The sequence below is a fragment of the Talpa occidentalis genome, unplaced genomic scaffold (genome assembly GCF_014898055.3).
Source record: "Talpa occidentalis isolate TD23 unplaced genomic scaffold, MPIMG_talOcc4v2.1 talOcc4.10, whole genome shotgun sequence".
NCBI lineage: Eukaryota > Metazoa > Chordata > Mammalia > Eulipotyphla > Talpidae > Talpa > Talpa occidentalis.
In genome coordinates this window covers 12,244,498-12,271,107 of record NW_023600993.1, presented here as the reverse complement: position 1 = coordinate 12,271,107, position 26,610 = coordinate 12,244,498, and the positions used below count along the sequence as shown (strand labels likewise).

General features: G+C 52.8%; 1 protein-coding gene across 2 annotated transcripts in view; it reads left to right on the top strand.

Annotated features, from left to right (window-relative positions):
* Positions 1 to 26,291, top strand: part of SH3BP5 (SH3 domain binding protein 5) — a 47,950-nt gene extending 21,659 nt beyond the window's left edge. For both annotated transcript variants that reach the window (XM_054689996.1, XM_037524564.1), the window contains exons 3-9: positions 1,859 to 1,987; positions 19,459 to 19,623; positions 21,267 to 21,397; positions 22,248 to 22,290; positions 22,936 to 23,155; positions 24,895 to 25,155; positions 25,580 to 26,291. In XM_054689996.1, the coding sequence (XP_054545971.1) occupies positions 1,859 to 1,987; positions 19,459 to 19,623; positions 21,267 to 21,397; positions 22,248 to 22,290; positions 22,936 to 23,155; positions 24,895 to 25,155; positions 25,580 to 25,791 (1,161 nt within the window). In that variant the 3' untranslated portion in view covers positions 25,792 to 26,291. The remainder of the gene's footprint in view (positions 1 to 1,858; positions 1,988 to 19,458; positions 19,624 to 21,266; positions 21,398 to 22,247; positions 22,291 to 22,935; positions 23,156 to 24,894; positions 25,156 to 25,579) is intronic.
* The last annotated feature ends 319 nt before the right edge of the window (positions 26,292 to 26,610 follow it).

The window sequence follows — 26,610 nt, the reverse complement described above, 5'->3', positions numbered from 1 at the left end:
ACAGGTGCCTTTTCATGCTGGGAAAAGTGTGTGTGTTTGCTGAGCACCTACTGTGTGCCCAGGAAAGATGAGGTGTCCTCCCTGTGAGATGGAAAGTGACATTTATAGGTGATGAGTGATTCCTAGAGAAGCTCCCTGATTAGGTTCTCACAGAAGGTTTAGCCAGGGTGGGGGCCATTTCTCTGCTGGAATTCCCTGGCTTTGGACAACGTACTCCCTTCCTCATACTTGAAGTCAAGTGTGGCAAGAGCTCAGTGGGACTTTCCTGGTCCTGGGGTCTGCCTGCGGCAGTTCATTGCAGAGCAAGCCTCGCCTTGTTCGGAAGCTGTGGCAGGTGACTGTGGACCTGGCCGGAGAGGAGAGAAGGCAGAGGAAACTGTGGTAGGGTACGAGAGTGGGACCACGGCTTGGCTCAGAAGTAGGGTCTGGCCCAGCGTGAGGCACTCCCAGAGAAGGCGAAGGCCAAACCCTGGTGGGCTGGGCTGCTGGCATCATTTCCAAACCCACCTGGTGAGCCCATGGTATGGTATATGGTGAGCCCAGGGTCATGACAGCAGGCCAGAGCCGCCCTCCCCCCACCTCACGCCACCCAGAGGCCCCTGTCACTGATACTTAAAAACAGCCTTTTAGATCGTTACTGTGTGCCAGACCCTTTGCCACCTCTGGACACACCCAAGTGGCTATTCCGTCTCTGGGCAGCCCCACGGCTGCTGATCATGTGTTGTTCCGTCTTCTCCGAGGAAGTATCTGGTTCCCCTTTCTCAGAGGTACGTGCACGCACACGCACCCCGAGGGGTGGCTGCAGCAGGCAAAGGGAAAAAGGAAAAAGGGAGCAGAGCAGGTGTGAGTACGTGCCTGGCCTTCCCATGTGTCCTCCAAGGCCCGGGCCTAAGTTTCTAATTTTGATTTTTTTTCTCTTTGTGGATCGGATTTTTTGACTTGTGCTGCGTGGTTAGGCCAGGCATGACCCAGCCTCCTGGGTGACCTTGCTGTCACTATCTCCAAGTGGATGGCCACCCTTTCGCCTTGTCACCCCCACACTCCAGCCTTGCGGCTCCCTCCAGTCTCTTACAAACATAGGTCGCTTCCCCTCCCCTCTTGCTGAGCCCGGCTCTGCTGCCTGTTTGGAACTTGGTATTTCCTCTCCCTCCAACAAGTGCTGGCTCATGCTTCCGGCTTCTGTTTAGGTATGGCCCCTCTGGAAGTTTCCAGTAGTCTCCTAATAAACCCCAGCCTGGCCTGGCCAGCTAAGCTCTCCACCACTGGGTCCCAAGGCATGTCCACCCTCCCTCTTCTGACATCTCTCGAATGGGCCCACCAGACTGGAAGCGCCCTGAAGGCAGGGCCATGCGAGGCCCAGCACAGGGTCTGGCAGCACAGGCCTGGCCCCGAGGAGATTGCACTCCTTTCCATGTCAGCCCCAACACGCGGTGAGGCCTTTGCAGGAGTGTAGGAAACGGTGCCTCTGGGCTGGAGCTGCCGGGGCTGCCACACTGGACATCTCCCCCCTAGAACCCGAACGAGCTCTTAAAACCAGCCTGCGTTGTCCGGTATGGTCGCCACTGGCTGACTTAACCTTGTAAACTTAAACATACTGAATACAAATTAAATAAATGGAAAACTCAGTCTCATTTGCCAATTTCAAGTGCTTAGTAGCCACATGTGGCCAGGGGCTGCTGGCCTGGCCAGCACGGGGGAGAGAACAGTCCAGCATCATGGAAAGCCTGGCTGGCTGTGCTGCTGGGGACCCTCCTGTGGAGGTGCCACCAGGGGCTTGTAGATGGTGGGGGCCTCCGTGGGTTTCGGGTAGATTTTTGCTGCTGAAGCCTGAACTGTTTCCTGGTCTCCCCGGCTGCAGGACGCTCGTCAGAAGTTCCGCTCTGTGCTGGTGGAGGCCACGGTGAAGCTGGACGAGCTGGTGAAGAAGATCGGCAAAGCTGTGGAAGACTCGAAGCCCTACTGGGAGGCGCGGAGGGTGGCGAGGCAGGTAGGAGCCCTGCAGCCGGCTCCCTGGCTGCCCAACCCCCCGGGGGTTCGGGAGACACCTCCTCACTTCTGTTCCCGGCGAACGCTTCGGAGGTCAGACCTGCGCTGCGCAGGGTAGCCCTGGCTTTGTGAACAGCGGCATTTGGAGCTGGCCTCTTAGACGCCTTCCCCCACAATCTTCCTGCCTTGATGCTATTAGTAGGGGTGGGGCTGGCACCTGGAGGAGGCTGGGAGCAGGGCCGCCTTGCCCCCGAGGCGGTGCCCAGGCCCCCTTCCCAGGCAGCGAGGCCCGCTGGTGCGTGTGAGAGGCTGTGTCCGAAGCAGCAGGCTGCCCCCGTGCCATCCTGGTGACCGCCCATCAGGGGGCAGGAGGAGGTTCGCCTCACCCCACCCCATTCTCCCTGTGTGCGGCGACAATTAGATGTTTGCTTTGCTTCTCTGGAAACATCAGTTTCTTGCTCTGAGGCCCAAAGAAGCAACTGAGGAGCCAAGGCCTGAGAAGGGGAGCAGGGGGGCTGTGGCCAGGCAGCCGCTGGGACTCATGGAAGTGGGTTCTGGGCTCGGGGGTGTCTTCCTTGGATGGGCACAGAGGCACTGCTGGTGTCACCTCCTCCGGCTGAGAACCCAAGCTGGGAATGGGGACAGGAAGGTACCCCAATGTTTCAGTGCCTGCTGTGTGCCAGGCCTAGGCTGGGGGCTTGTCACCCCACCCCTCGGCCCTCTCTGGTTTGCTTTGGGGTGTCTCCAGCATGGCCTGAGGCCTCTATGGCTGGTCCAAATCGCGGTTCCTGTCCCTGGGCTGTGTTTCCGTGATGGACGATGCTGCTTCCGAAAGTCTCTGTGTGAGAACATGTTCAGTGAGTGGCAGGTACTTGAGCACCTACCGTGTGCACAGTGTATTGGGCATAATCGAGACGATCACGGCAGGGTGGACCCAGAAATCTAGGAGCATGCTGAGATTGAACCCAAAGAGGGTAAAGGGCCAGAATTGCGCATTCCCTGTCTTTGGTGGGCCTCCAGGCACCTCTCAAATGTCTCGTCAGGGGATACTATTGATATTTGGGCAATTCTGCCGAGATCTTGATTGTGGAATTGAGTTTTACACCCTGAACCCCAAGCTGAGCTTTCTGGCTGGGAGATGGCAGCTATGTTGCTTTTATTCCTAGACAGAATAAACTGCCTGCCTGAAAGCTTCCCGCCCTCCCTGGCCAGAACAAGCTCAAAGTGCCAACTACTCCTCCTCTAACACGCCCTGAACAGCCACTCCCGTTTTCCTCCTCCTTCTGGACCCCACCCAAGCCTCTAGATTTCCAAGGAGCAGAAACCTCCTAAAGCTACTTGCTAGATCCCAGAAGCTCCAGACCCCAGCACCCTCCCTCCAGAGCTCCTTGTGAGCCAACCTTCAGGGCCCCCCATGTGGCAGATGGGGAGCCAGTGGCTCGAATTCTTGACCTACTGTTGCCGGAGTTGGGTCTCATGAGAGGGCAAATTTCTGGTGACTCAGTATGAACATTGGATCAGTACCAAGGAGGTGATGAAAGCTATTTCAGAAAAGCTTCAACACCTGAATTTATTGTCCTCTGATTCTTTTGAGCCCATAATGCTCCATCCCCTGCACCTGTGCGGTGGGTTGCTTGCGTGGTCTGCTAAAGCATTGGCTTGAAGGAAAAGCCAGGCCTTGGGGTTTCTCCACCTGCTCCCTGAGCCTGCCAGGTTTTGGGGCAGAGCTGGCTAAAGGGACCTTTGTGCCCAGGGTGCTGGAGGTTGGCTCTCAAGTCCCTGTGCCCAGCTGATGGATGCTGACCTTTGGCTGTGCTGACAGTGGGCTTCCCTCTCTGAGCCTTTGAAATTGCCTTTCAAAAGCTCCCCCCGTTTGTCCTTCCCTCTGTCATTGTCTTAACCCTCAGCGGTCCGGTCCCTCGTCTCCTTTAGCTTTCTGCTCAGATGTCACCTTACCAGCCAGATCTTCCTGGGCTGACATTAAATGTTAACTCCCAGCCCCTGTTCCTGAATTGCTGCTTCTCCATGGCACTCCTCTCCCTGACTTGTTCTCGTTTACAGCAGTGAAGCTCCTGGGGACAGGGAGTTTGTTCTGTCTGGTTCATAGCCGTGTCTGCAATGCCCACATGCCAAAGGGGCCAAGCATTGAACAGATGGGTAACTGAGCCGACGAGCGAATGGTGAGCCGGGCTCACCGTCAGTGACCAGGCCTTCCCCTTGCCCCTCCCTCGGGGAGATTTTGAGCTTTTCCTCCTTTGTCCCCTGACTCTCAATTTAGATAAGCAGCAGAAGAAGAAAGTTGGTGACAAATCCAGCTTCACCTGGGTTGGGTTCATTCAAATCTAATTTGGTGGGTGGTTCCCCAATGGGCTGTGACACATCTGGAGTAGATTTCATCCCATCTTCTCTTCTGTGCCCCAACCCCCTTTGATGGGACAGGAGGTGGGAGGGAGCTGGGTGGGAGAGCCCCCTGCTGGGCAGCAGGGCATTGTGGCACCTCCTTCCTCTCATGCCTTCTCTTGGCCAGCAAGGACAATGACCGTGACGATCGCTGGGTCCCGTGGGCCAGCTCCTGAGTCACCAGGCCTCATCAGCTGGTGCCCAGATCCAAGGGGTGGCTGACTTGGCTGACTCGCTCAGCCAGCAGAACCCAGGGAGAGCCCTAGCCCCCAGGCTTTGCGCCTGCCAGCCCTCCCCCGCTTCCCTGCAGGCGGCACAGGAAGAAGAGGGCAGAGCAGGCTCAGAGAGACCCTTCCCTCCCGCACCCCAGGGGACCTTGTTGACTGTGGTAGAAGAACCGGAAGGATGCTCAAAAACCGAGACCAGCACAAGATGTCTCGTTGGCCTCTGTGGCGGCGGTGGTGGCCAGGTGGCTGGACCGTTCATGCCTCGCTCCTCTGGCCTCTGATGGTGGTGAAGGGGGCAGGGTTCGGCTGCTGCCAAGCGGGCCTTCCTGTTTTTTTCCTCTGGTCCTCTCCCTACCCCCATCCTTTCTATATTTACACACCCGCCTGACCCTGCCAGGGCGTAGAAACAGGCCCCCCATTCCTGGAGCCTCTGCATCCTCATCCTTGGAGCCAGGACAGTCCAGGGCCGGCTCCAGCTCTCTCAGGAGGTCTTACATGAGATGGTGTCTTTGGCGAGAGAATCCCTGCCAAGCTTAGGTTTTGACTTCATTAAAAAAAGAAAAAAGTCACAAGAAATTTAGAAAATAGACAAAATGGAGAAAATAAGCCCCCGTACCGTCTTTTAACAGTGATATATATCTCCTATCCTTTTTTTTTTTTTAAATAAATCTTACCGTGGTGATTTTATAATGTGTTGGAAAGCTCATGTCTACCCAGCAGAGTCTCACTGGACCAGCATAGATTGTCAGAGGGCGTCCAAAGGATGTAAACTCTGTAAGATTTGTAGTTGTCAAGCTGGTAGAAATTGTGTTACCCAATTCAAAAATTCGCATTAACTTTGTTGTTTCTGATGTCAACTCATTCTCCTACCTATGAGTCACATCCAATCCTGTGATTTTGAAACTCAGTCCAAATTCTGCTAAGAGATGTAAGAACGTGGCTATCTCCAAGCTCCTACACCCCCTCCCCCCGCCCAGCTGGGGTGAGGGCGGGGAACTGGCTCAGATTTATTTCAGGATTTTTGTCCTTGAGCCAGGGCTTGTTTAAAAAGCTGCTTTGACATATCTGCCGGCCTTCAGTGTGGGACAGGGGACGTTCTGGCCAGGGGTGGAGCCCCTGTGATTCAGTGAGCCTGAATGGCAGGGGTGTTTCCTGCTTGCTTTGCTCTCTGGGTTCTAGCTGGTTTCACGGTGACCCTGGGCTTATTATTTTATTGCTGCCCATCCCAAACCTGGTTATTTTTTTCCTTTTGGAAAATGGTGGTAAACTACCTATAACACAAAATTCACCATTCTAAAGTATTTGAAGGCCAATGGCATTAAGTCCATTCGCATTGCAACCCTCACCAACTTAATGCCTCAACTCTTGCACTCATTAATAATTGCCCAGTCTCGTTCCCCTAGAGACTCTTGACACCATCATTCTACTTTCTGTCTCTGATTTTGACTATTCTACCCCCTCCTACAGGTGGAACGATGCAGTTTTTGTCCTTTGTTGCCTGGTTTGTTTCACTCAGCATCATGTCTCCAAGAGTCATCCATGTTGTGGCATGTGTCAGAATTTCATCTCTTTTCAAGGCTGTATGATATTCCATTGCCTGGCTAAACTACCTCTGGTTTATTCACTTATCCTTCCATGGAATTTTGGGCAATTCTTGTTATTTTTAAAAGGTTGGGATGTATTTGAAGACGTTGCAAAACTGAACAGCAGTATAAATGCAAAATAATGAGGATTATTCTGCACTGAAAGTTGCTTGTTTGGTATTTAGGGGCGTGTAAGTCCATATCCTGTACTTCACCTCCTCTGGGGAAGCAGATGATTGGGAGGCATTGGGGCTTGTAGCATGGCTTAGCTGTGGGACTTCTGGCCAAACTTCGATCTGAGCCAGACTGCTGGACTTTGAGTCTCAGCTCAGCATGTAATCGCTGTGGGACCTTACCAGTTACATAATCTCTGCCTTAATTCCTTCATCTGTAAAATGGAATTATATAGTGATTCATTTTTGCTGTGAAACAAACAACCTACACTTAGTGGCCCCAAGCAGTCCTTTGGCTCGTGATTTTGCTGGGCAATTTTTCTGATCTCAGGCTGGGCTAATCCGATGCATGTTCAGTCGGGGAGGGGAGGGGGGCGGCTCTCGGATGACTGCGTGCCGTACAGTTGACTGGTTGTCAGCTGGGGCGTCAGGGTGACTGGACCACACGCATCTCATCCAACAGGCTCATGTGGGTTTCTTCACATGGCGCTTGGATTCCAGGAACAAAAAGGGAAAGCCCTTTCAAGCCTCTGCATGCTTCACCTTTGTAATGGGTGATTGGGTAAAGTCAGTTCCAGGACTGGTCCAACTCCAAGAGGTAGGAGAAAAGCAATTTCACCTGCACAATATTGAAACCGTTTTTGCAGTTCACTTGGATCAGAGATTAAAAAATGTAAATTATTCCAAGGGTGTTTTTCTATCAATTATTGTGTCTCTATGGTGAATCATCTGCCTTCAAAGAAATAAAGGGCCATCCCCACCACCACCAAATCCTATGGGTAGATGCAGCGCACCACTGCGGGCTGGCAGCATCTGTAAGACGTGGAGGCTGTGAGGACACAAGGGTGACCCAGGCAGGCTGGGGACATGCCGGGTCCTCCTGAGGATAGAAGGTGCCAGAGAACAGAAAGTGATGAGGGAGGGAGCAGCTGACTTTCAATGAAAAGCACACTAAGCCCAAAGGGATGCTCTGAGGGGAGGGTCCTGAGTGGGTGGGCAGTCAGGATTCCTAGGAAATGAAATAGGTGAAGTGAAATAATCCCCTGAATTGTTATGTTAATTATAGAAAAACAAAATGCTGTAGGCCTTCCTGGGGAAATGCTGGATGTTGATTTTGTTTGGACTGTGTTTGTGGAAGACCCACTGTTACGTGGAGCGGGTTCTGCAGAGGTGGGGCTTATGAGAGGATTACAGTGAGTTAGCAGATGGGCATAGGAAAGTCAGAGTATTTTCTCAGCTTCTCTTTGTCGGCACCTGCTATTGTGGAGCATAACGCCTGTCCTGCATCCTCCAGGAACCCCATCCCAGACAGGCAGGGTTTTAAGGTGTAGGTCACTATAGTCCATTGTCGTTCATGTGATAGTTGGGCTGTTTGGAGCCTCCAGCCACCTTTTCAACAGAGCCTTACATAGCCTTGTTGTATGCTTCTATTTAAAGATACCTGATTTAATATGTATCTCACAAATTACTATAATAAAAGACTAGACCAAAAAAAGGGAGAAAATAATGTGGAAGTGGTGACTGGTGCGTCTAGGGGGATGCCGTTGGCAGGGACATGGGCCGAGTGACAGTGGGGGGCTGAGAGTCTGCTGTGGACGAGAGTGTGTGGAGGGGACTGAGCCAGAGACTCAGGGCGGAGGGTTGTTGGGACACCTGTTGTTTGCCAGGCACTTTTCTGCATGCAGAAGGCAATTTAAGAATCTTTGCAAAAAAAGAGACCGAAGAACCACCCCATGGTCATCATTTAGTAGGGGTTCTCCTGGGTTCCAGCCTTTGTACATGATCTCGGGAGTCCTCACAGCAGGGATGCAGGCCCCCACACACAGGGCAGAAAGTCACGTCCACACACGCGCCTCCGCAGGAGAGGAGCAAGATTTATAAACCCACGTCTACCTCGTGCAGGCTGCTGCTTGGGTTTGACTTTTGGGAGGCGCGTGACTGATGAAAAGTCTGTACTACACCCCAACATGTCTTAGGGGAACAGGGAAGAAAAATAGTTGACCTGTTGGGCTGAAGGCAGACCAAGCTCCACTTGCATGGCCCTGCCTTTTCTGCCCTGGGGTGACTGTGACGCGCTTCCTTCAAGCAGTCAGGGAACTTAAACAGTGCCAGGCTTGAGACTTCAGTGCAGCTTGGTCCTGCCTCTCCCTGGTCACTGTTGTTTCCCCTGAGCCGCTCTCCTGCCTGGGTGGCGATTTATACCATGGGGTTTGGGTGAGGAGGTCTGGGTCAGTGACGTCCGTCTCGGAGGCCCTGCTCATGTTCCCACCGAGAGGCCACAGGCCAGTTCCTGGGAACTGCGTCATCGAGGCGGCGAAGTCAGGGCACCTGTCCCAGGGCCGAGCTCCTGGTGATTGATGGCAGGAAAGGAAGACTGTTAACTCTCCCCTGCCTCGACGAGGGTGCCCTGCTTTGCCCTCTCGCTTGGCCATTCTGGAGAAGCAGCAGCTGCATTTTGGAAGCCTGGTCTGTTGAATGCAGTGGAGTCACTGGGGAGATGATGGGCAGCTTCTGGCCTAGGGGAGGATTCCATACATAAAGGGGGTCTTGAGGCTTCAGAACTCCACTTTGGGAGCCCTGCAGCTCCCGCTCAGCCACCATGTCTCAGGTTTCCTCTGCTGGGGCTGCAGCAGCTGGTGTTGCTGACCTTGGTCTCCTCTTCTGGAGTGCAGTGGCCTCTTGCACTTGACCCTTCCTGTCAGGGAGGTGAGTGGAAGCCCGGGGAGGGCACTGGCTGCACGCAGGGACTCAGCGAGGCTGAGGAGTAAGCGGCGGCGCTACTCATCCTCATGTTGTCCGTGGCGCTCGGTCAGGGACTATTTCCTTGTCCTCTTTGCCTGTCCCTGAGGCATGACTGATCCCTGGTCAGGGCTGCTGTGGCAACCTGCGGCCTGAAGCTGACAGATGTGGTTTGTCACCACACCGTAGTTTAAGGGGAAGCAGGGTGTGGACTTCACACTGCATCAGAAACCACGTGGCTCCTTGGAGGTTTCTGTTTTCTTTTCCTTGCCATCTTCACTAAAATTACTGCCTTGACCGGGGAGACCCCAGTGTTGCCCCTCTGGAAGGAAGGGGCAGGTTGATTGATTTCTCAGCTGAAGAAAATCAGATAAGGGCTGTATTCTTGCTCCGGGTTTGTCAACATGGATAAGTCTTTGTGTGTTGCCAGGCAACAGGGTTAGGGCCCTGGCCAAATGGCGACATTTCTCTTGAGCTCTTTGGTTTCCGTTCCTGTTCCCTTTCCTCACCTTGGGGCTGCCCTCTGCCTACCCTGTTTTCCTTCCACATTTAGGCTTCCCTGCCCCTCTGGCTGTGACTTCATTTTCTGCCCCCTTCCACTCTGTGCAAATCTCCCCTTAAGTATCTGATGGATTCTTCACACTGAGAAGCAGCTGGTGACTGGCGAGGTTTACAGATCACTGGTCTCGCTGGACCTAGGTTGTTCAGCTTTGAAAAGGTTTCCGTAGCTTGGGATCCTCTGCTCCCACCTGGTGGGGCTGCTTAGTCCCACTTCAGGGACTGAGCAACCTCTTGATGCATATGCGAAGGAGCAACACCCATCACACCAAAGGAAGGCCTGGAAGTACAGGTCATGGCCATTTGCACTTCTGTGTGGTCAAATATCCTGGTGGAGTTTTAGCCAAGTTGGGACTCACAGATAGACTACAGGACACCCGGTTACATTTGAACTTCAGATAATTATTTTAGTATCAGTCTCATGAAATATATGAGATTTAATTAACTGAAAATTTTTTTTTTTGCTGTTAAAGAGACATTGACCTAAACAAAGAGACATCTTACTGATTGGAAAAAATTTTTGCACACAGTACAACTGATGAGGAACTGATGACAAAGATCTACAAAGAACTTACATGAGTCAACAAAAACAAAGTAAACAATCCAGTCAAAAATTGGGCAGAAGGGCTAAAAAGACACTTCTGCAAGGAGGAAATGCAGATGGCCAACAAGTATTTGAAAAAATGTTCAACATCCCTCATAATTGGGGAAATGCAAATCAAAGCCACAATGAGACACCACCTCACACCAGTGAGAATGGTACAAATTAGAAAAAACAGGCAACAACATATACTGGCGAGGATGTGGAGAAAAAGGAACTCTCCTGCACTGCTGGTGGGAGTGCAAACTAGTCCAACCACTATGAAAAGCTGTGTGGAGATTCCTCAACCTGCTAAAGATGGAACTATCATATGATCCAGCAATTCCACTCCTAAGGATCTACCCAAAGGACACAAAAACATTAATTCAAAAAGATACCTGCAACCCTATGTTTATTGCAGCACTATCTACAATAGGTGAGCTATGGAAACAACCCAAATGCCCATAAATAGATGACTGGATCAAGAAGATGTGGTCTGCATACACAATGGAATATTACTCAGCAATCAAAAAGGGTAAAATCATGCCATTTGCAGCAACATGGATGGAGTGGGAGGGATGATGCTCAGTGAAATAAGCCAGAAGGAAATAGAAAAATACCAGATGATTTCACTTATAGGAGGAATATAGGAGTATCAAATAACGGATCACGAAAAAAAATAACAATAATACTAATAAAAGAATTAGCAGGCAACCATAAATCAGAGACATTCTGTGAGGGAGGGAGAGGAAAACAGATCAAGATAGGGGACTAGGGTGATGGTTCACGGGTAAATTGGTGATGGGAATTTATGGGGAATACAAGGGGAAAGCATACAAGCATGCATTGCACAAAAATAAACAATGCTGTAAAATATCGAAAAATTTAAAAAATGTTTTGCTGTTAACCTGAAATCCTAATGAAACTGGGAATCATATATTTTTATTTGCTAAATTGGCAGCCCTAGAAGCGCAGGCAATGGTGGAGTCGAGTCACCAGCCAGATGGAGAAATGGAGAAAGTCATTTTGGAGTCAGCTGTCCCTGCTCAGAATTCCTAGCGTGCCTGGCTGTGGGGGGCCCTCATCCTCCTTTCCTCATTTCTCACATTCCTTAGCCCGTGGCCTTGGGCCGGTCTGAGTGAACAGACATACCCCACATCTCAAGAGCATTCAGCATGCTCACCCCACTGTGCAAGCCACTCTTAAGCCTGGTATTTCTAGGAAGAAAGGGGATTTCTACGATAAGTGACTTGCGTCTGAAGATTTTTCTTTTCTATTTACCCCTAACGCGCGCTCGTTTGATTGTGGAGCGCTGCCAGGCTCCGTGGGAGGCCACGCCAACTGGATCTCTTCTGAAAACCATCTAGAATGTGGGCCCAGCTGTCTTTCCCCTGACTTCTCTGGCCTCTGCTGGCATTCGCCTCCTTCCAGCTTCCCCCCTTCCTCATTCTTGGGTGCCTTTATTAGACTGTTTGCTCGTTTATTCACTTGTTTATTCATATTTTTTCCGTGGAAACTTTCTCGTACCAGGGAGCTTGTGTTCTCAGAGTACGGAGTGCTTCCTTGCTTTTGGCAAGGCAACGATCAGCTGTATTTGGGAAGCCTCACTTTGAAGAAGTGATTTAAATGGAAGTACAGAAACGAGACCATTCGGTCATCAATTCGTTACCAGCCTCAAGTGGATTCCCTAGTCCTTCAGCAAAGAGCCCTGCTACAGAAAAAGAGAAAGCGCTGGACCTTTTTGATTTTGAAAAATGGTGGCATGTGGAAATCTGCTAAGGTTCTTTCATCCTCTGAATGTAAATCTCTTGATTGCAGTCTCTGGACTATGAGCGAAGTTTCTCTTTAGACTGAGAAGACTGTACCTGGGTAGGCTGGGCACTCAGCAAGGTGGGGGAAGGCATCTGTGGTGGGTTCTTTTGAGAGCCATTCTGGGAAGAAAATGTGCACTTGTTTATGCAGTTTCCTCTTCTCTCTGGCCCCATGTTGGCACCCAAGGCCATCAGAAAATATGCAGATGAAGTTTTGCAGCCTGAAATTCTAAATCCACATTGCCTTGTACACAAAACAGTGGCCTCATCTTTTATCAACTAGGAGTTGCATTTATTTGCAAGAAATAGTGCCTTGAGCACACAGGAAGACCTTTTCTCACCTAAAAGACCTGACACAGGCAGCCTGGAAGCAGCCATCCAAGACCCGCTGGCCTGTTCACTGCTCCATGGCTTGAGTCCTATCCTCAAAGTCAAGATAGCTGCAGAGCGCCAGCCAGCACATCTGCATTTCAGGGCAGAAGGGGTAAAATGGGAAGAGGAAGTGACTGACATGTGCCTTTTGTACGTTAAAGTGTGTATGTGGAGGTCCCAGACAATACACTGCTTCCATTTCACTGCCAGAACCTAGCCACGTAGTCATGGGTAGCTACAAGGGAGGCTTGATTTTTTTTTTTTTTTCTTTAAAGCAGGGATGCTTCGACAGAAGGGGAGGATATGACGTTTCACTCACAGAGTCTGAGTGTTTCACTGTAGGTCACTGCGCAGTCTGTTCTCCGCCTGTCATGTTGTCCTCTCCACACCAGTGATCTCTGTGATATTCCAAGGGCAGTTAACAGATGCTAATACATCTGTACTGTGGGTTTTCTGTCTTCTAAAAAGACTCCGGGTTGGAAAGAATTAGAGGTAGGCATAGGTGATCCACAAAAGAGCATAGGACTCCTTTGACTATGGAAACACTGCAAATCCTGAATCGCTCTGTGACTTCAATTAGTGGTGTGTGGACAACAACTTTTCCCTTCTATCCGGTTGGTGACCTATGAGGAAAGGCTAGCTTCCTGTGAAATGTATGTGTATGTGATGTCAAGTTACGACATCCATTCATACTTTCTTCTAACAAACACTGGTGAAGTGACTCATTTCCCCTTCCCACATCTTTGGTGTGAACCCTCATGTCTCGCCTGAATTATTGAAATAGCCTTTCAAATGGTATTCCTGACTCCTAGTGCCCCCTTTTGGAGTCTCCCCATGGCCTCACAGCTGAATCTTGTTAATTCTGCTGCCTGTCCTCCTTAAAATTTTTGTTATATCTGATGAGTTCCTGTCAACTTAACTGGTCCACAGTACCCTGGTGTGTGGACAAGATTATTCTGAATGTTTCTTTGCGGGTTTTTGTTGGATGAAAGTTTAAATCCGTGGACTTTAAGTACAGCAGATTGCCCGGCATCGCATGGGTGGGCCTTGTCTAATCAGTTGAAGGGCTGATTAGAATAAATGACTGTCCTCCACTAAGTAAGAGGGAATCCTGTAGCCAACAGCCTTTGGACTTCAACTGTATCACTGGCTGTTCCTTGCGTGTCTAGCCTGACAGCCCACCAGCAGATCTTGGACTTGCCTACCTCCACAATCATAGGAGCTGATTCCTTATAAGCCTTACTCTCTCTGTACAGGCATGCATTGCGTAACAATGGGTATACATACTGAGAAATGCCTCGTTAGGTGATTTTGTCATTGTGTGAATGTCACAGAGCGCAATCTCACAAGCCTAGATGGTATCGCCTGCCACACTAGGCTGTCTATAGGGTCTTCCGTTAATCGAACCACCATGTGGTGCCTGGCTGATACGTATCCTCTTGGTTCTGTTTTTCTGGAGAATGCTGACCGTGCACTTTTGTGTTGCAAGCCCAAATCTGAGGCAGCGCACATGCCTTCACAGTCAGGCCTGGCCCCCTTTCATCCTCTGGTGTCTGCTCTGTGCTGTGCCTGCCCCACCCCTGCTTCAAATTGCCAGGTAAGACAGTCATTTATTCACTTATGGAATGCCCCACGTGGCTACGTATTCTGTCGTCCACCTGTGATGCTTTCCTCCCCAGTTGGACGAGCTATGATGCCCACAGAGGTCGTCACTAGCACCCGGGGCTGTGTAAATATGAATCAGTAAAACAAAACAGAAAGTGAATTCTTCAGCCTCACTAGCCACGTGTGGTGGATGGCAACTATCTTGGGACGGGCAGACAGAGAACATTTCTATTCGGGCAGAAAACTACTGGACACCACAGATGAGCGTTACTGTGTTACTCTTTGGCTGCTTAAAATGAAGGTGTGGGGGGCAGAGGTGTGAGTTCTGTAGGCTTGCTGCAGCCCCCACCTCCCTGAGCTTTCCTTCAACTCTGCTGCTTTCAGAATTTGATGAACGCGATGGATGTTATCCTCTGAAGACGCACATGTTTGTGCATTGTAAACACAATGTCAGGGTGCTCATCCGCTCCCCGCAGAGGTCACGCACGTCCAGTGGGTTGTGCACCACGAGCTAACGCTGCGTTACAGCGGCCAACACTTCCTCACTGCTTTCTGTGCATGTGTTCTAAGCCCCTTACGTGTGTTACCTCACTTCATATTCACAACAACCCCATGAAGTAGCTTTGATGTTGTCTGCATTTTGCAGATGGGGAAATTGAGGTACGGAGCAGTTTAAGTCTTTAGGGTCGCAGAGCTCATGTGTGGCCTGCCCAGGATTTGACCCAGCAGCCTGAGCTCCAGGTCTGTGATCTGACCTCTGCACCAGGAGCTAACGTGCCAGTGCTGGAATGTGAACTTCTTGAAGGTGGAATCTGCATCCTACCCTTCCAGTCTTCATGATACCCGGGTGTAGCAGAGGCCTGGCATTCGCAGTGGAGATGTCTGGTGACTTTTTCAAGGCTGTCGACCCAAGACAATGGTCATTGTTGGTGCCAGGAATATGCCCTGTTGCTCTCAGTCCTGGACACAGCTCGCTGCCTCACAGTGGCCCATTGTCCTGTCTGTCAATGCCACTTCTGTGTGGGGCACTGGAATTTTCATTTGTTGGCACTATGGTGTGTGAAGAGCTGGGGTCCTTGGTGGCTGGAAAGCTACAAGGGGGTCTCTTTCTCCGTATGGTGCTGGGGGCGGGTGCTCTCTGGAAAACTATTCCCCAAAATGTGGGCTACCCTGCTCACAGTCCCCAGTAGAGGGGGCTGTCCCCAGAGGCAGAACCAGGGGCGAGAGCCACCCTGGCCCGTCCACTGGAGAGGAGGGAGAGAAGGAAGGGATCCGAGCCTTCTGGTCCTTGATTCCCCGTGGTGATGGAGGGGCGGGAAGGGCTATTCCCAGGCTCCCTAGTTCTTCATACACCTACGTCTCTGCTGCTATGCTGCATCTTCCTCATGGGAAACCAGCAGCTATTCATTAGCTGCAAAGCTGTCACGAGGCGTAATTACAGAGCTTGTGGCTTATTCCAGGTCTCCCTGGTCTGCAATGTAAGCACATTCTCCCCTTCCCTCAAAGGGGGGTGACGACCAGGCCACCCGCTGGGCCCTGGGTCCACAGCCTGTGTCTCAGGAAGGGTGACATGGCTTCCCTGATTGGTGTGGATGTTTTCTGACCTTGAGTCTGGGAGAAACTGCGACTTCCTTGTCCTGGGACTGACAGCATGGGGAGCCCACGCAGAGAGGAAGGTGCCACCCTGCTGGATTTGGGGGGAACCTCAGCAGCGGAGAAGCTCTCTGACTTAGCACATCCTTGAAGAACTTAGAGATGGGGTGTGGCGTGTGTCTTGTCAGGTGGAGAAAAGGGCGGGGGGTGGGTTGTGGGGGAGGACTTGCTCCCAACAAGGCAGAAGGGAACCCTGCCCGGGCTTGGGGTTACTGGAACACCCAGATGTGTCCCGTGAGCAGGCCTCGGGACTTCTGAGGCTGTTCAACTTTCATTTTAATTTAAATGGTGCTTCTGCATCTTCTTGAGCCCAGAGACGACTCTATTTGATGCCGTTGGCTGGGCGACCAGGTTTGGCGGTGGGGCGCCCATCAATGTGTCGCTCTGCAGCTGCTCCCATCAGGCCACTTGAGCAGGAGAGGAGCGGAGCGGGCAGCGCATGTCTGCACTCGCCACGGGTGCCCCGAGCCCCTGGCCTTGGCTGAGGCAACGGGAGACTGAGCGCGCGGTTTATCTCATTGCGATGAACACCCAGGGGAACAGCCCTGTGCCTGGGGCTTCTGTGTGAGACAGGGCTGCTTCGGAGAAGCCTGAGTAGGTAGCCGCACGTGATAATACCTTTTTCTGCTTTTACTTTTTATTTTTATTTTTTTTAAAGAGATATTTATTTATTTTTAAGAAGATTAATTTATTTATTTATATAAGCACTGGGTACAGTCAGAAGCGCGGGAGGGTGAGAGAATTCACCAGAGCCAGAGCGGGGAACAGAACAGGCAAACTGATGAAGAAATACACTGCTGAGGGGAGCAGCGGGCGAGACAGGAGAGGTCTATGTGCCATGTGGGACCCTCGCTGGCAGCTGGGGATCAAACCGGTGCTGCAGAGGCTACAGGCAGCTTCGCAGCCCAGCGCTCAACTGCTGCGCCATCAGGGAGGCCCCGAGATATTTATTTCTATACAAGAACTGGGGTACAGGCCAGATGCGCGGGAGGGTGAGAGGATTCACCAGAGACAGAGTGGGGAACAGAACAGGTGAATTAACTGAAATACACTGCTGAGGGGAGCAGCGGGCGAGACAGGAGGGGTCTGCTGCTCCATGTGGGTTTGTCCCCAGCCTGCCTGGATCGAACCCGCGCTGCAGAGGCTGCAGACAGCTTCACAGTGCAGCACTCAACCGCCTGAGCCACCCAGGAGGCCCCTGCTTTTCCTTTTTATTACAGAAACTTTCAAATACATACAGAGCAGAGAGCCTAGTATAATGAGCTCTAAATGCTCGTCAGCCTGTTTCTACAACATGTACCCACGACAGTCTTACTCTCGGCTAACCGTTTTGTTCTGGCTATATTATTTGAAGCAGAGAAGGGCTTTTTAAATTTTATTTTTAAACAGCTCATCTTTAACCTCAGAGCGTTTTCTGTTTAACCCTGGCTTTCCTAGTCCCTGGAGGCTCTGCTGACACTGATGTATTGAAGAGCTTGTGCGCCGTCTGAGCAACTGTGCTCACCTCTAAAGACCGTGCAAGGTTTTCTATTGCTCATAAATACCCACAGTGAATCTTTGATTTATTATGATATGTATCATTAAGTCTATTGTGTATTACGCAGTTTAATGTTGATTGCTAATGACTGAACTGTACATGGTAACATTTGGACCTGAGTAAAAATTGATGTTCAAATGTTGCACACATTTTTAGATCTGTGAAAAAATTGAACCAGGAAACTAGAATTTGATAGAAATAATGAGAAACTTCATGGCACAAACCTTAATTAGAAAGATTTGATGTGGAGGAAATGGTGCAATGGCTCAAAGCTTTTGATTTGAAATAGAAAAGAACTACCTTTAATGGAAATAATTTTGATTAAATAAAGATAAAAATTTTAGGAACCCGGGATATGAAAAATAAGGAACCAAATGGGCTTAATGGAATTCTCTCTATGCTTTCAAATGAAGATGTGTCTGTTCTGGGATAATTCTAATTAAAGTGTTTGTACCCAAATGTTCTCAGGGACAAAATGGCGTCAACATGCCTGGTACCCATCTCGGGCCTCTCTTCAAGTTAACCTCAGTAGTTGAAAGGGGTATAGAAGGTAAGAATTTTGCAGAACTGAAAGACTCTGTCTCTCTGGCAACTGCTGACACTGAGGATCGCCAGAAACAGGCAGAAAATTAGAGCTTGAACCGAGCCAGAAGGGATGCCCTGCCCGTTGGCCACCTTGATGTCCGCCCTGGACGCCCCTCCCTCCCTGAGGCTAGCAGTGTTTTAGAACCTTCTCTCAAAGGTTTTGATCTCTCTCAGATGCTCAGAAAGGAAACTGGGACATTTTTCACAACTCCTGCTCGGGGGAGGAATTCTTTCCAGTCGCGCATGTGATGTTGGCTGTGAGAGGCAAGGAGGTAATTCTCACATCCCCATGTCTCGCTCTGTGTGACAGGCATCTGAGAGTCCACCTGTGCCCGCTTCCCCTCCCTGCCCAGGGCGTCGTGGCCCGAGGGTCAGCCTGGCCTACACACAGCTCATGTTCACTAAGGACACAGTGGCCCCAGGGGTCACCAGGCGCCTGGGCCTGGGCCTGCTGTGTCCCCTTAACTGCCTTTGAAAAGTCCTCGCCTGTGGTTTCTGAAGACTTCCTCTAAGTCATGTGAGGTGGCTGGGGCCTGTGCATCCCAGGGGCTGCCCCATGGCATCCCCCTGGCTTCTATAACTGACGTGGGGATCTGGTCAGCCATGGATGGCGGGGGGAGGGTGCTGCTGCACCCGCATCTGGCAGTGGCGAGCCTGTGCTGAGGTGGGGTGTCAAAGTCAGACCTGCCAGGAGTGGGGGCCAGAGGCTTTATGGCTGTTTTTTGATGCAGTCACGTGGCCCACTTTTGGGAGAGGCATATCTGCTACCCACAAAAAATGTGTGATGTAATTGTAAGTTTTCTAGCAGTCATGGTAGAAAAAAAGGCAAAATTAATTTTTTTTTGGTGAAATTAATTTTAAAATATATTTTATTTAATCCAGTGTACCCAGAATATCATTTCATCATGTAATGGCATAACAATTATTAGGGAGATAGGTAGCATTCTTACATGCGGTATGTCTTTAAAGCTGGGGTGTTTCCACTCAATTTGGGCAGATGCCATTTCTGATGCCCACTCCGACACGCGCCTGGCACTGGACTCATGTAGCCTCAGCTGCTGGTGATTCGCCCCTTGAGGTTCCTTGAGCACAGGACTGTGTGTGATGGGCCTTCACCCGCTGCTGGTGTCGGCGAGTGTGAGTCCAGGCCTGCCTGGCAGCGTGACAGCCCAGACGAGGACTCCAGGACTGGGAGTCCAGTCCCATCCCTGCTGCTCGCCAGCTTTGAGTCTGAGGACAGTCTGGCCTCTGAGAACCACGGCCCCACCTATGGAGGGCATGGGGGGCCTTCCTGGTGGTAACCTGCCATAAATTGAGCTATGGATCTGGACAAGGACAGTGCTGAGGACCACGGTAGCCTCCTTGGCATCATCAGGGAACAGAAGCGTCGCCTGTCAGGAGACGGGCCGGTCTGCAGACTCTGACCAAGAGCTGGCTTGCAGATGTGGATCGTGCAAATCACCTATCCAGTGCCCCTTCCCCGTCCTGCCCTAACCAGGACCCCCTGCTCCCAGGCCTGGTCCAAAGTGGGTTGACAGAGATGGACGGGCCTCGTCCTGGACCTCTGGACACGCACCTCTTGGTGGGTGAATGGGTCGCGGGAGCCCCGCCTTCTCCTGAGATCTCACGGGGGCTTCTTTCTCGCGCAGGCTCAGCTGGAAGCTCAGAAAGCCACGCAGGACTTCCAGCGGGCCACGGAGGTGCTCCGGGCCGCCAAGGAGACCATCTCTCTGGCCGAGCAGCGGCTGCTGGAGGATGACAAGCGGCAGTTCGACTCGGCCTGGCAGGAGATGCTGAATCACGCCACCCAGAGGGTATGAGTCACGGCCGAGTGTGCGGTGGGGCGTGTGCGTGCGTCTGCCTGCAAGGATCTGTCATGTGTGAGCGTCTGGTCTGGGGGTGCTCGGCACTGTGGACGGGAGGGCCTTCACACCTCCCTTGTCTATCTGACCCAGCTCCCCTCTGGTTCGGGTGAGTTCTGTGTGCAGTTTCCCCAAGCAGAAAGCAGACTCCCAGGACAGCCTGTGGGCTGTCCTCCCGGTGGGCTCTGCTGGGCTGCGTGCTAAGCCAGGCTCAGGGACACCGTCTTCCGCGATGGACGTAGGGCCGCTCCTTACCAGTGTCCCTTGAGGTCTGTGTGGTTCGGATCCTCTCTGAAGGTCTTGCCTGTGGATGGGGCTCCCCAGTAGGGCTGGGTTGTTTGCAGGGCCCATCCTCTGAGTCCTGGGCCTGGCTGGACTTCGAATCCCAGGTGGAAGATCTTGTGAACGGCCCAAACCATGCTGGGCCGGACTGGTGGGAGGGCAGGGGCTTTGGAGATGAGGTCAGAATCTGCAGGCACAGGGGCCTGGCCTTCTGATGAGACAGGGCTGGGGGTGGGAGAGGGAGGCATGTGAGCAAGAGGTGCGCTCTTGTGATCCTTGACCTTGGTTGGCTCCTGACCAGCTCCCCTTTGCTGCCCTCTGTCCTCTGCTCGGAATCAGAAGTGAAGGGATAGCTGCTTGGCTCGGCTAGGCCGTTCCCCCTCACTAACTCCACTGCGTTTCCTAGGAGGACGGCTCAAGCAGAGTGTTGTGGATGCCTGCCCCTCCTTCGGGTCGGGGGTGGGGAGTGAGCTCCCCATAAGGCCTGGATGGAGGGATGAGGGAGTGGGGATAGAGTTTGAACCTGCTCGTGGTGGCTCCTTTTGAGAGGCTGCCCGTGGGGCTGGACTAGAAGAGCCTCCAGCAGCTCTGCCCCCTCAGTGTCCCCTGTCACTGGCTCCAGTCCTGCGGGATCTGACAATTAAGGACGACCTTGTGCTTCCTGAAATAGAAAGCTTGACACAGATGACTCCCAGTTCCCCTCCGCCCAAACTGGGAAGGCCGGGTTGTGTGGGCCCCAGGCCTCTGCCCCCTGGTGGACACGTGCCCCCTGGTGGACGCGACGCGTTTTCCTTTGATTGTGTTTTTCCTTGTTTTAGCCAATTTGGCTCCTTAATCTCATCTGACAAGATTTTTCCGAGCTAAGTAGGGAAAAGCAATCCTACTGTGCTTGCAGTTAGTTTAATCCCAGTGCTCACTAGTATCCTCAGAGTATTATTTATTTATTTATTTATTTATTTGTTTTTTAATTATTTGTACAAGCACTGGGTACAGTCAGAAGCGCGGGAGGGTGAGAGAGAATTCACCAGAGCCAGAGCGGGGAGCAGAGCAGGCAGAAGGACCGAAGTACACTGCTGAGGGGAGCAGCGGGCGGCAGGAGAGGTCTGCGCGCCATGTGGGACCCTCCTCCGGTGGCCGGGGAGCAGCCGGGGATCGAACCGGCGCTGCAGAGGCTGCGGGCAGCTTTGCAACCCAGCGCTCAACCGCTGCGCCACCAGGGAGGCCCCTCAGAGTATTTTTTAAATGTCTTGAGTCACGCCCCAACAAGGGACTGTTCTGGACTTGGCCCTGCTGACCTCTGCTGTCGCTTGAAGGTCATGGAGGCGGAGCAGACCAAGACGAGGAGCGAGCTGGTGCACAAGGAGACAGCAGCCCGGTACACCGCCGCCATGGGCCGCATGCGGCAGCTGGAGAAGAAGCTCAAGCGCGCCATCAACAAGTCCAAGTGAGTCCGGGCGTGCGGCCCTGGGTGCTGTGGTGTCCTCTGCCTCCTCTTCTTACCCTTTCATACCAGGTATTTAGGGTCCCATCTCAAGGTCCCCAAGGCTTATAGACCCTCCAGAGGCAGTAGGTGGGCAGGGGTGTCCAGATGGAACTGACCTGGGAGAGACAGAAAAAGGGGTTTCAAGAGCAAACTGTGTGTAGCCATTGGGTGGGACCTGAGGCAGGGCTTTGGGGAACTTGTTTGTGCCCTTGACTGTGCTTAACAGTCCCTCAGTTTACCTGTTAGCTTAACAGGAGCGAGCTATGTACACACACACACGCGTCATCTGTGGACCAGAAGCTGAGGAAACGCTGCAAGCTGGTTTAGATGGCAGTCTCTCCCAAGGTCATCTCGCTGCCACTGCTGTGTATTTTTATTCAGTAATGATCTTGGGGGCAGACCCCCTGCTTTTCACTCATACTTGCTGGACTTCCCAGCAAAAGAGATGACTTGGGATGGCCTAGCCCCAGCAGCCACAGGCAGACCTGGAGCTTCACAGAGGTGAACAGTTTGAGGCAACTTCTCTGGTGTGTCTGCTCCTCATCCTTGGGGAGAAGGTGGACTGGGGTACAGGGGCTCCTGGCTGTGTTTAGGTATGGGATTCCCATCGCTTGAGAGGCGCCTCTGTCGTGGGCCCTGAGGGAAGCTGGGGGCCCTGACTGGTGTCCGTACCCATCCGGCCCCATCTCACAGCCGTGTCAGGGCTGACTGAGCTGGAAGGCTGAGCTGGCCAGCTGCAGCGACTGTCTCCTCTACACCCCGGGTCGCGGTGTTATGTTCCTCATGTGGTTTTTCTTCCTGTCTTCCACAGGCCTTATTTTGAACTCAAGGCAAAGTACTACGTGCAGCTGGAGGTACGTGTAGCCTTTTTGGTGGGATTCTTTTTGCACTCGGCCCCACTTATCTGTGTGGCAGACTTCCCAGTGGCCTCGTGCTGCCATGGGGCAGAGGGGAGAAAGACATATTCCTTGCTGAGTGCTCAGGCCTCACAGGAACCCTGGGTGGGTCTCAGCGAGCTCCGACTCCCTCGGAACCTGTCCCGTCCTGTCGAGTAGTGGCCGGTGGTGCTCGGGACACTCCCAGGACCAGCAGCTCAGTGTCACAGGGAGCCTGTTAGACATGCAGGTTCTTGGCGCCTCCAGACCTGCTGAGCCAGGAAGCCTGGGGGAGAGCCCAGCCCGCACGCTGTAACAAGCCGATGCAGGCTCACCTTTGAGAACTGCAGTCTGGGGGGGACCTGAGGCTAAAATGGGAGCCTTCTGTGAGTCTGACACTCGTGTTGCTTCCCAGCGGGCAGTTCCGGGTGTCAGAGCTTGCGTGTCTTGCCCACAGGGGACTGGGGTGGTGATGGCTGCTTTGCCCTCCGAAGCACGGGCAGGGAGGTGACCGCGAGTGGGCTGGGGAAGTGTGTGGGGCGATGGCGTGAAGCGCGCGTGACCAGAAGCTCTGCCAGGCGGTAGGGCGGCCTTCCCTGACGAGCCTCCCCTTCTCTTGAGCAGCTACTAAAGAAGACCGTGGACGATCTGCAGACCAAACTGGCCCTGGCGAAAGGCGAGTACAAGACGGCCCTGAAGAACCTGGAGATGATCTCGGACGAGATCCACGAGCGGCGGCGCTCCAGCGCCATGGGGCCGCGGGGCTGCGGTGTCGGGGCCGAGGGCAGCAGCACGTCCGTGGAGGACCTGTCGGGGAGCAAACCCGAGCCAGATGCCGTCTCCGGTGAGTCGGGGGCTCGTGAGCAAGAGGGGAGGTGACAGCTGGTGTGATCTGCCTCCAGGACTGTCTGGCCCACACCGGCGGGCCTGAGTCGGGTAGGCCTGAGGGCTACTTCTGGCGGCGCCCCACATTTTGTGGGATGCTTGTGCCAATCAGGAAGCTCCTCAGTGGTCTCCAGGGTCTGGATTCCGTGGTCAGGTAACATGATATACTCTCACCCCTCTCTCTGACATTCAAAGTGTGTGGGAACAGTCGAGGCTCTGGACGTCCTAGAAGAAAGGGATTTTCTAACAGGACTTTGGACGCCGACTGGACCCACATCCTGGCCTTCCATCGTGATAGTCATGGAGTAGGCAAGGGCGTGACGTTATAGCTTCACTCCTTCCCCTGGAAAATGGGGAGCGGGCTGGCACCTACTATCCACTGTGGGTGACACTGAGAGTTAAGTGACATCACCCTGCTACGCCGTAACAACTCGAGTGGCGGTTCTCACTGATGTCTGATCACGCATGGCCTCTCCCCCAATCTCTCCCTTACCCCAGCCCGCTAGAAGTCTGACGTGCTCCCTTCATGCCAAGCAAGAAGACCCCGCACGCCTTCCTTTCTTTGCCTTTTCTGTGGGGTAATCCCTGTTGGCATTTTCCCTGGGCTCCTTCCCCAGGAGTCTGCAGTCGACAGATGTCTCAGTGGCAGGCCCGGGGCAAAGGAGAACAACCACTCGGCAGCCCAGATGTGTGAGGGGCTTGAGTGGGTGTCGTCTCGTGGGCCCAGATCGAGAGCCCCGCGAAGCAACAACGGGTCAGGCCACCTGGCCCGAGGCTCCGTGCCACGGGGTGGAGCTGGGGTTTGAATTCGGGTCCCTTTTCTGTCGCCATGTTACAGCCTTCTCATTTTGGGGCCTCCCGTCTGGGCTCTGCAGGGCTGTTTTCGAAGATGAGGGAGGCGGAAAGGGGAGTGGCACTGGAAAGAGCAGAGCAGAGCAGCAGCAGGACTGCGTGCAGGCTGAGGGGCAACAGCTCAAGGCTGAAGCCGCTTTCATACCACGGGGATGACAGGTCTCCGCGCCTCGGTGGTTCCCCAAAATAAACGAGCTGGAGAACACTGTGAGGGACTTTGTTCTTTTGCAGCACACAGTGATCTAGGTAGGCTCAGAGCGTGTAGTTTTTAATTTGGGGGTTACAGTTTTGCTCTTACTCACCTTCCACCTCCTGTGCCCGCATCCACTCTGCCTCCTTGTGCCTCTTAGGAGACAGGGCGCTGCGCTACCCAGGATGGCAGAGGTCCCAGCGATGAGCAGGGCCCTTTCTTGCGGTAGCTTCTGCTTGTGCTGAGGAAGAAGCAAGCCCTAAAGCCTGGCTGGCTCGTTGGGACGCACTACAGAGGGCCAGCCCGGCTCTCTCTGTGCGTGTGTGGGCCGCTGGGCCTGGGGTGGAGAGAAGCCCCCATCTGTGGCTGAGCGTGTCTTCCACTGTTGGGCATGTTTCTAGAAACACGGACTTCCAGGGCAGGGCCAGAAAGCTATTGTACGGACGCGGCGTCTCCACAGGTCCCGCCTGCTTCTTCCGTTCAAGCTGCTTCCAATCTGGTCACGCAGGCCCGTGAGGCTCACACCCCCTCCACTAGGCGCCCACAGCAGCAGGGATTCAGCGATCCCCGAGCTGTGTCTGTGCCCTCCAGCAGGGAACCTTCTGGAGGTGTAAAGAAGGCAGTTGCGGTCTGACTGGTGTTTTCTCTCATCCTAGTGGCCTCCGAGGCTTTTGAAGATGACAACTGCAGCAACTTTGTATCTGAAGATGACTCGGAAACCCAGTCCGTGTCCAGCTTTAGTTCGGGACCCATGAGCCCGTCTGAGATACCTGACCAGTTCCCTGCCGTCGCCAGGCCTGGCAGCCTGGACCTGCCCAGCCCCGTGTCCCTGTCAGAGTTTGGGATGATGTTTCCGGTGTTGGGCCCTCGCAGTGAATGCAGTGGGGCCTCCTCCCCGGAGTGTGAGGTAGAACGAGGTGAGTGCAGCCCCCTCCGCCATGCCCAGTGACTCACACTGCCTTTGTGGCTGAGTCTGTGCCGTTCTAGACCTTTTGCCCATGCTGGCTTCTGGGCCTCTGAACAAGATGCTGCTGTTCTGTTGGCTTCTGGCTCCGCTCCTGACCAGTGTCCTTAAAGCTGAGCTGGGGCTGTGTCCCATCACGGGAGTCCGCTAACCGAGTGCTTGGGGAGGGCGGTTTTGCAGCTATCAAATGAATAAGACAAGGATATAAAAGGCCTCGAGGGATAAAACCAGGAGGCAGCTACCCGATGCAATCTGACCTGTGATCTGCATGGTTGGGCAAAGCTGGGAGATCCAGAGGGCTGAGCTGGAGGACTGGCTTCGGCCCGGTGACTGTTGGAAACGTCAGTGCTCACTTAATACGCTTTACGTTTCTACAGGAGACAGGGCAGAAGGGGCAGAGAATAAAAGGAGTGACAAAGCCAACAACAACCGGGTCCTCAACAGCAGCAGCAGCGATGGTGGGAAGAGCCAGAACAGCGCCTCCCCGGAGGGCCAGGCCTTGGAGAACAGGATGAAGCAGCTGTCCCTGCAGTGCTCGAAGGGAAGAGATGGGATCACTGCTGACATAAAAATGGTGCAGATCGGCTGATGCAGCCAAGGCCCTGCCCGAGTGCATATCACTATTTATACATAAAACTGTCTGGGGAACATTGTGCCAATAATCATTTACTATATGCCAAATCGTAAGCGTTTCCTCTCAACTGCACTAATGATGTTTCAGTGACCTTGAGTGTTGAAGAATTTTCTTCTGGGTAAGCGCTCTTGGGCTGGTGTTTTTCAGAGCAGAGGAGCTGTTGCAGATGGAGTGGGACCAGGCTCACACCCTGTGTGGAGTGTTACCTAGACCTGTGACATGGAAGCAATAACTAGTTCTGGTGAAAGAACCTGAGCCGGGACAGGGGCTGGGAAGCTGAGCCAGACGGCAGCCAATGGCTTGCTTCTCTTCCCCTTCTCGCCCCCTCAGTTTGGGAAAAGAGGGGTGTTCCCGCCCTTATATCCTAAGGGATCTAAATAAAAAACAAAAACAAAACCACAAGACAAAACTCAAGTATTCAGAACACCCTTTTTGGTGCAGCGAAGGCTTAAAAACTCCAAGAACACAGTTCCTTTTCGTCATCTCTGGTGTTCAGAGGAGCTTCTAAAAAAAAAATTAAAAAGAGGTGTGTATACTGGGATACTGACTAAAACCATTTTCTACAAAGGTTACCTACCATGAACTGCACTTTTTGGGGTGGGAAAGGTGAATGCCAGTGTGGGGGTGGGGGGCAGGGTAGCAGGGCTAGATCATAGAGGGGGACTTGGGGCTGTGGAGAGAAGGTTCTATAGCATAAACCTTGTTCTACCAGCCAAGGGGACTTATTCTAAGAGAAGTGCATGTGAAGAATGGTTGCCACTGTTCTCTCTAGAT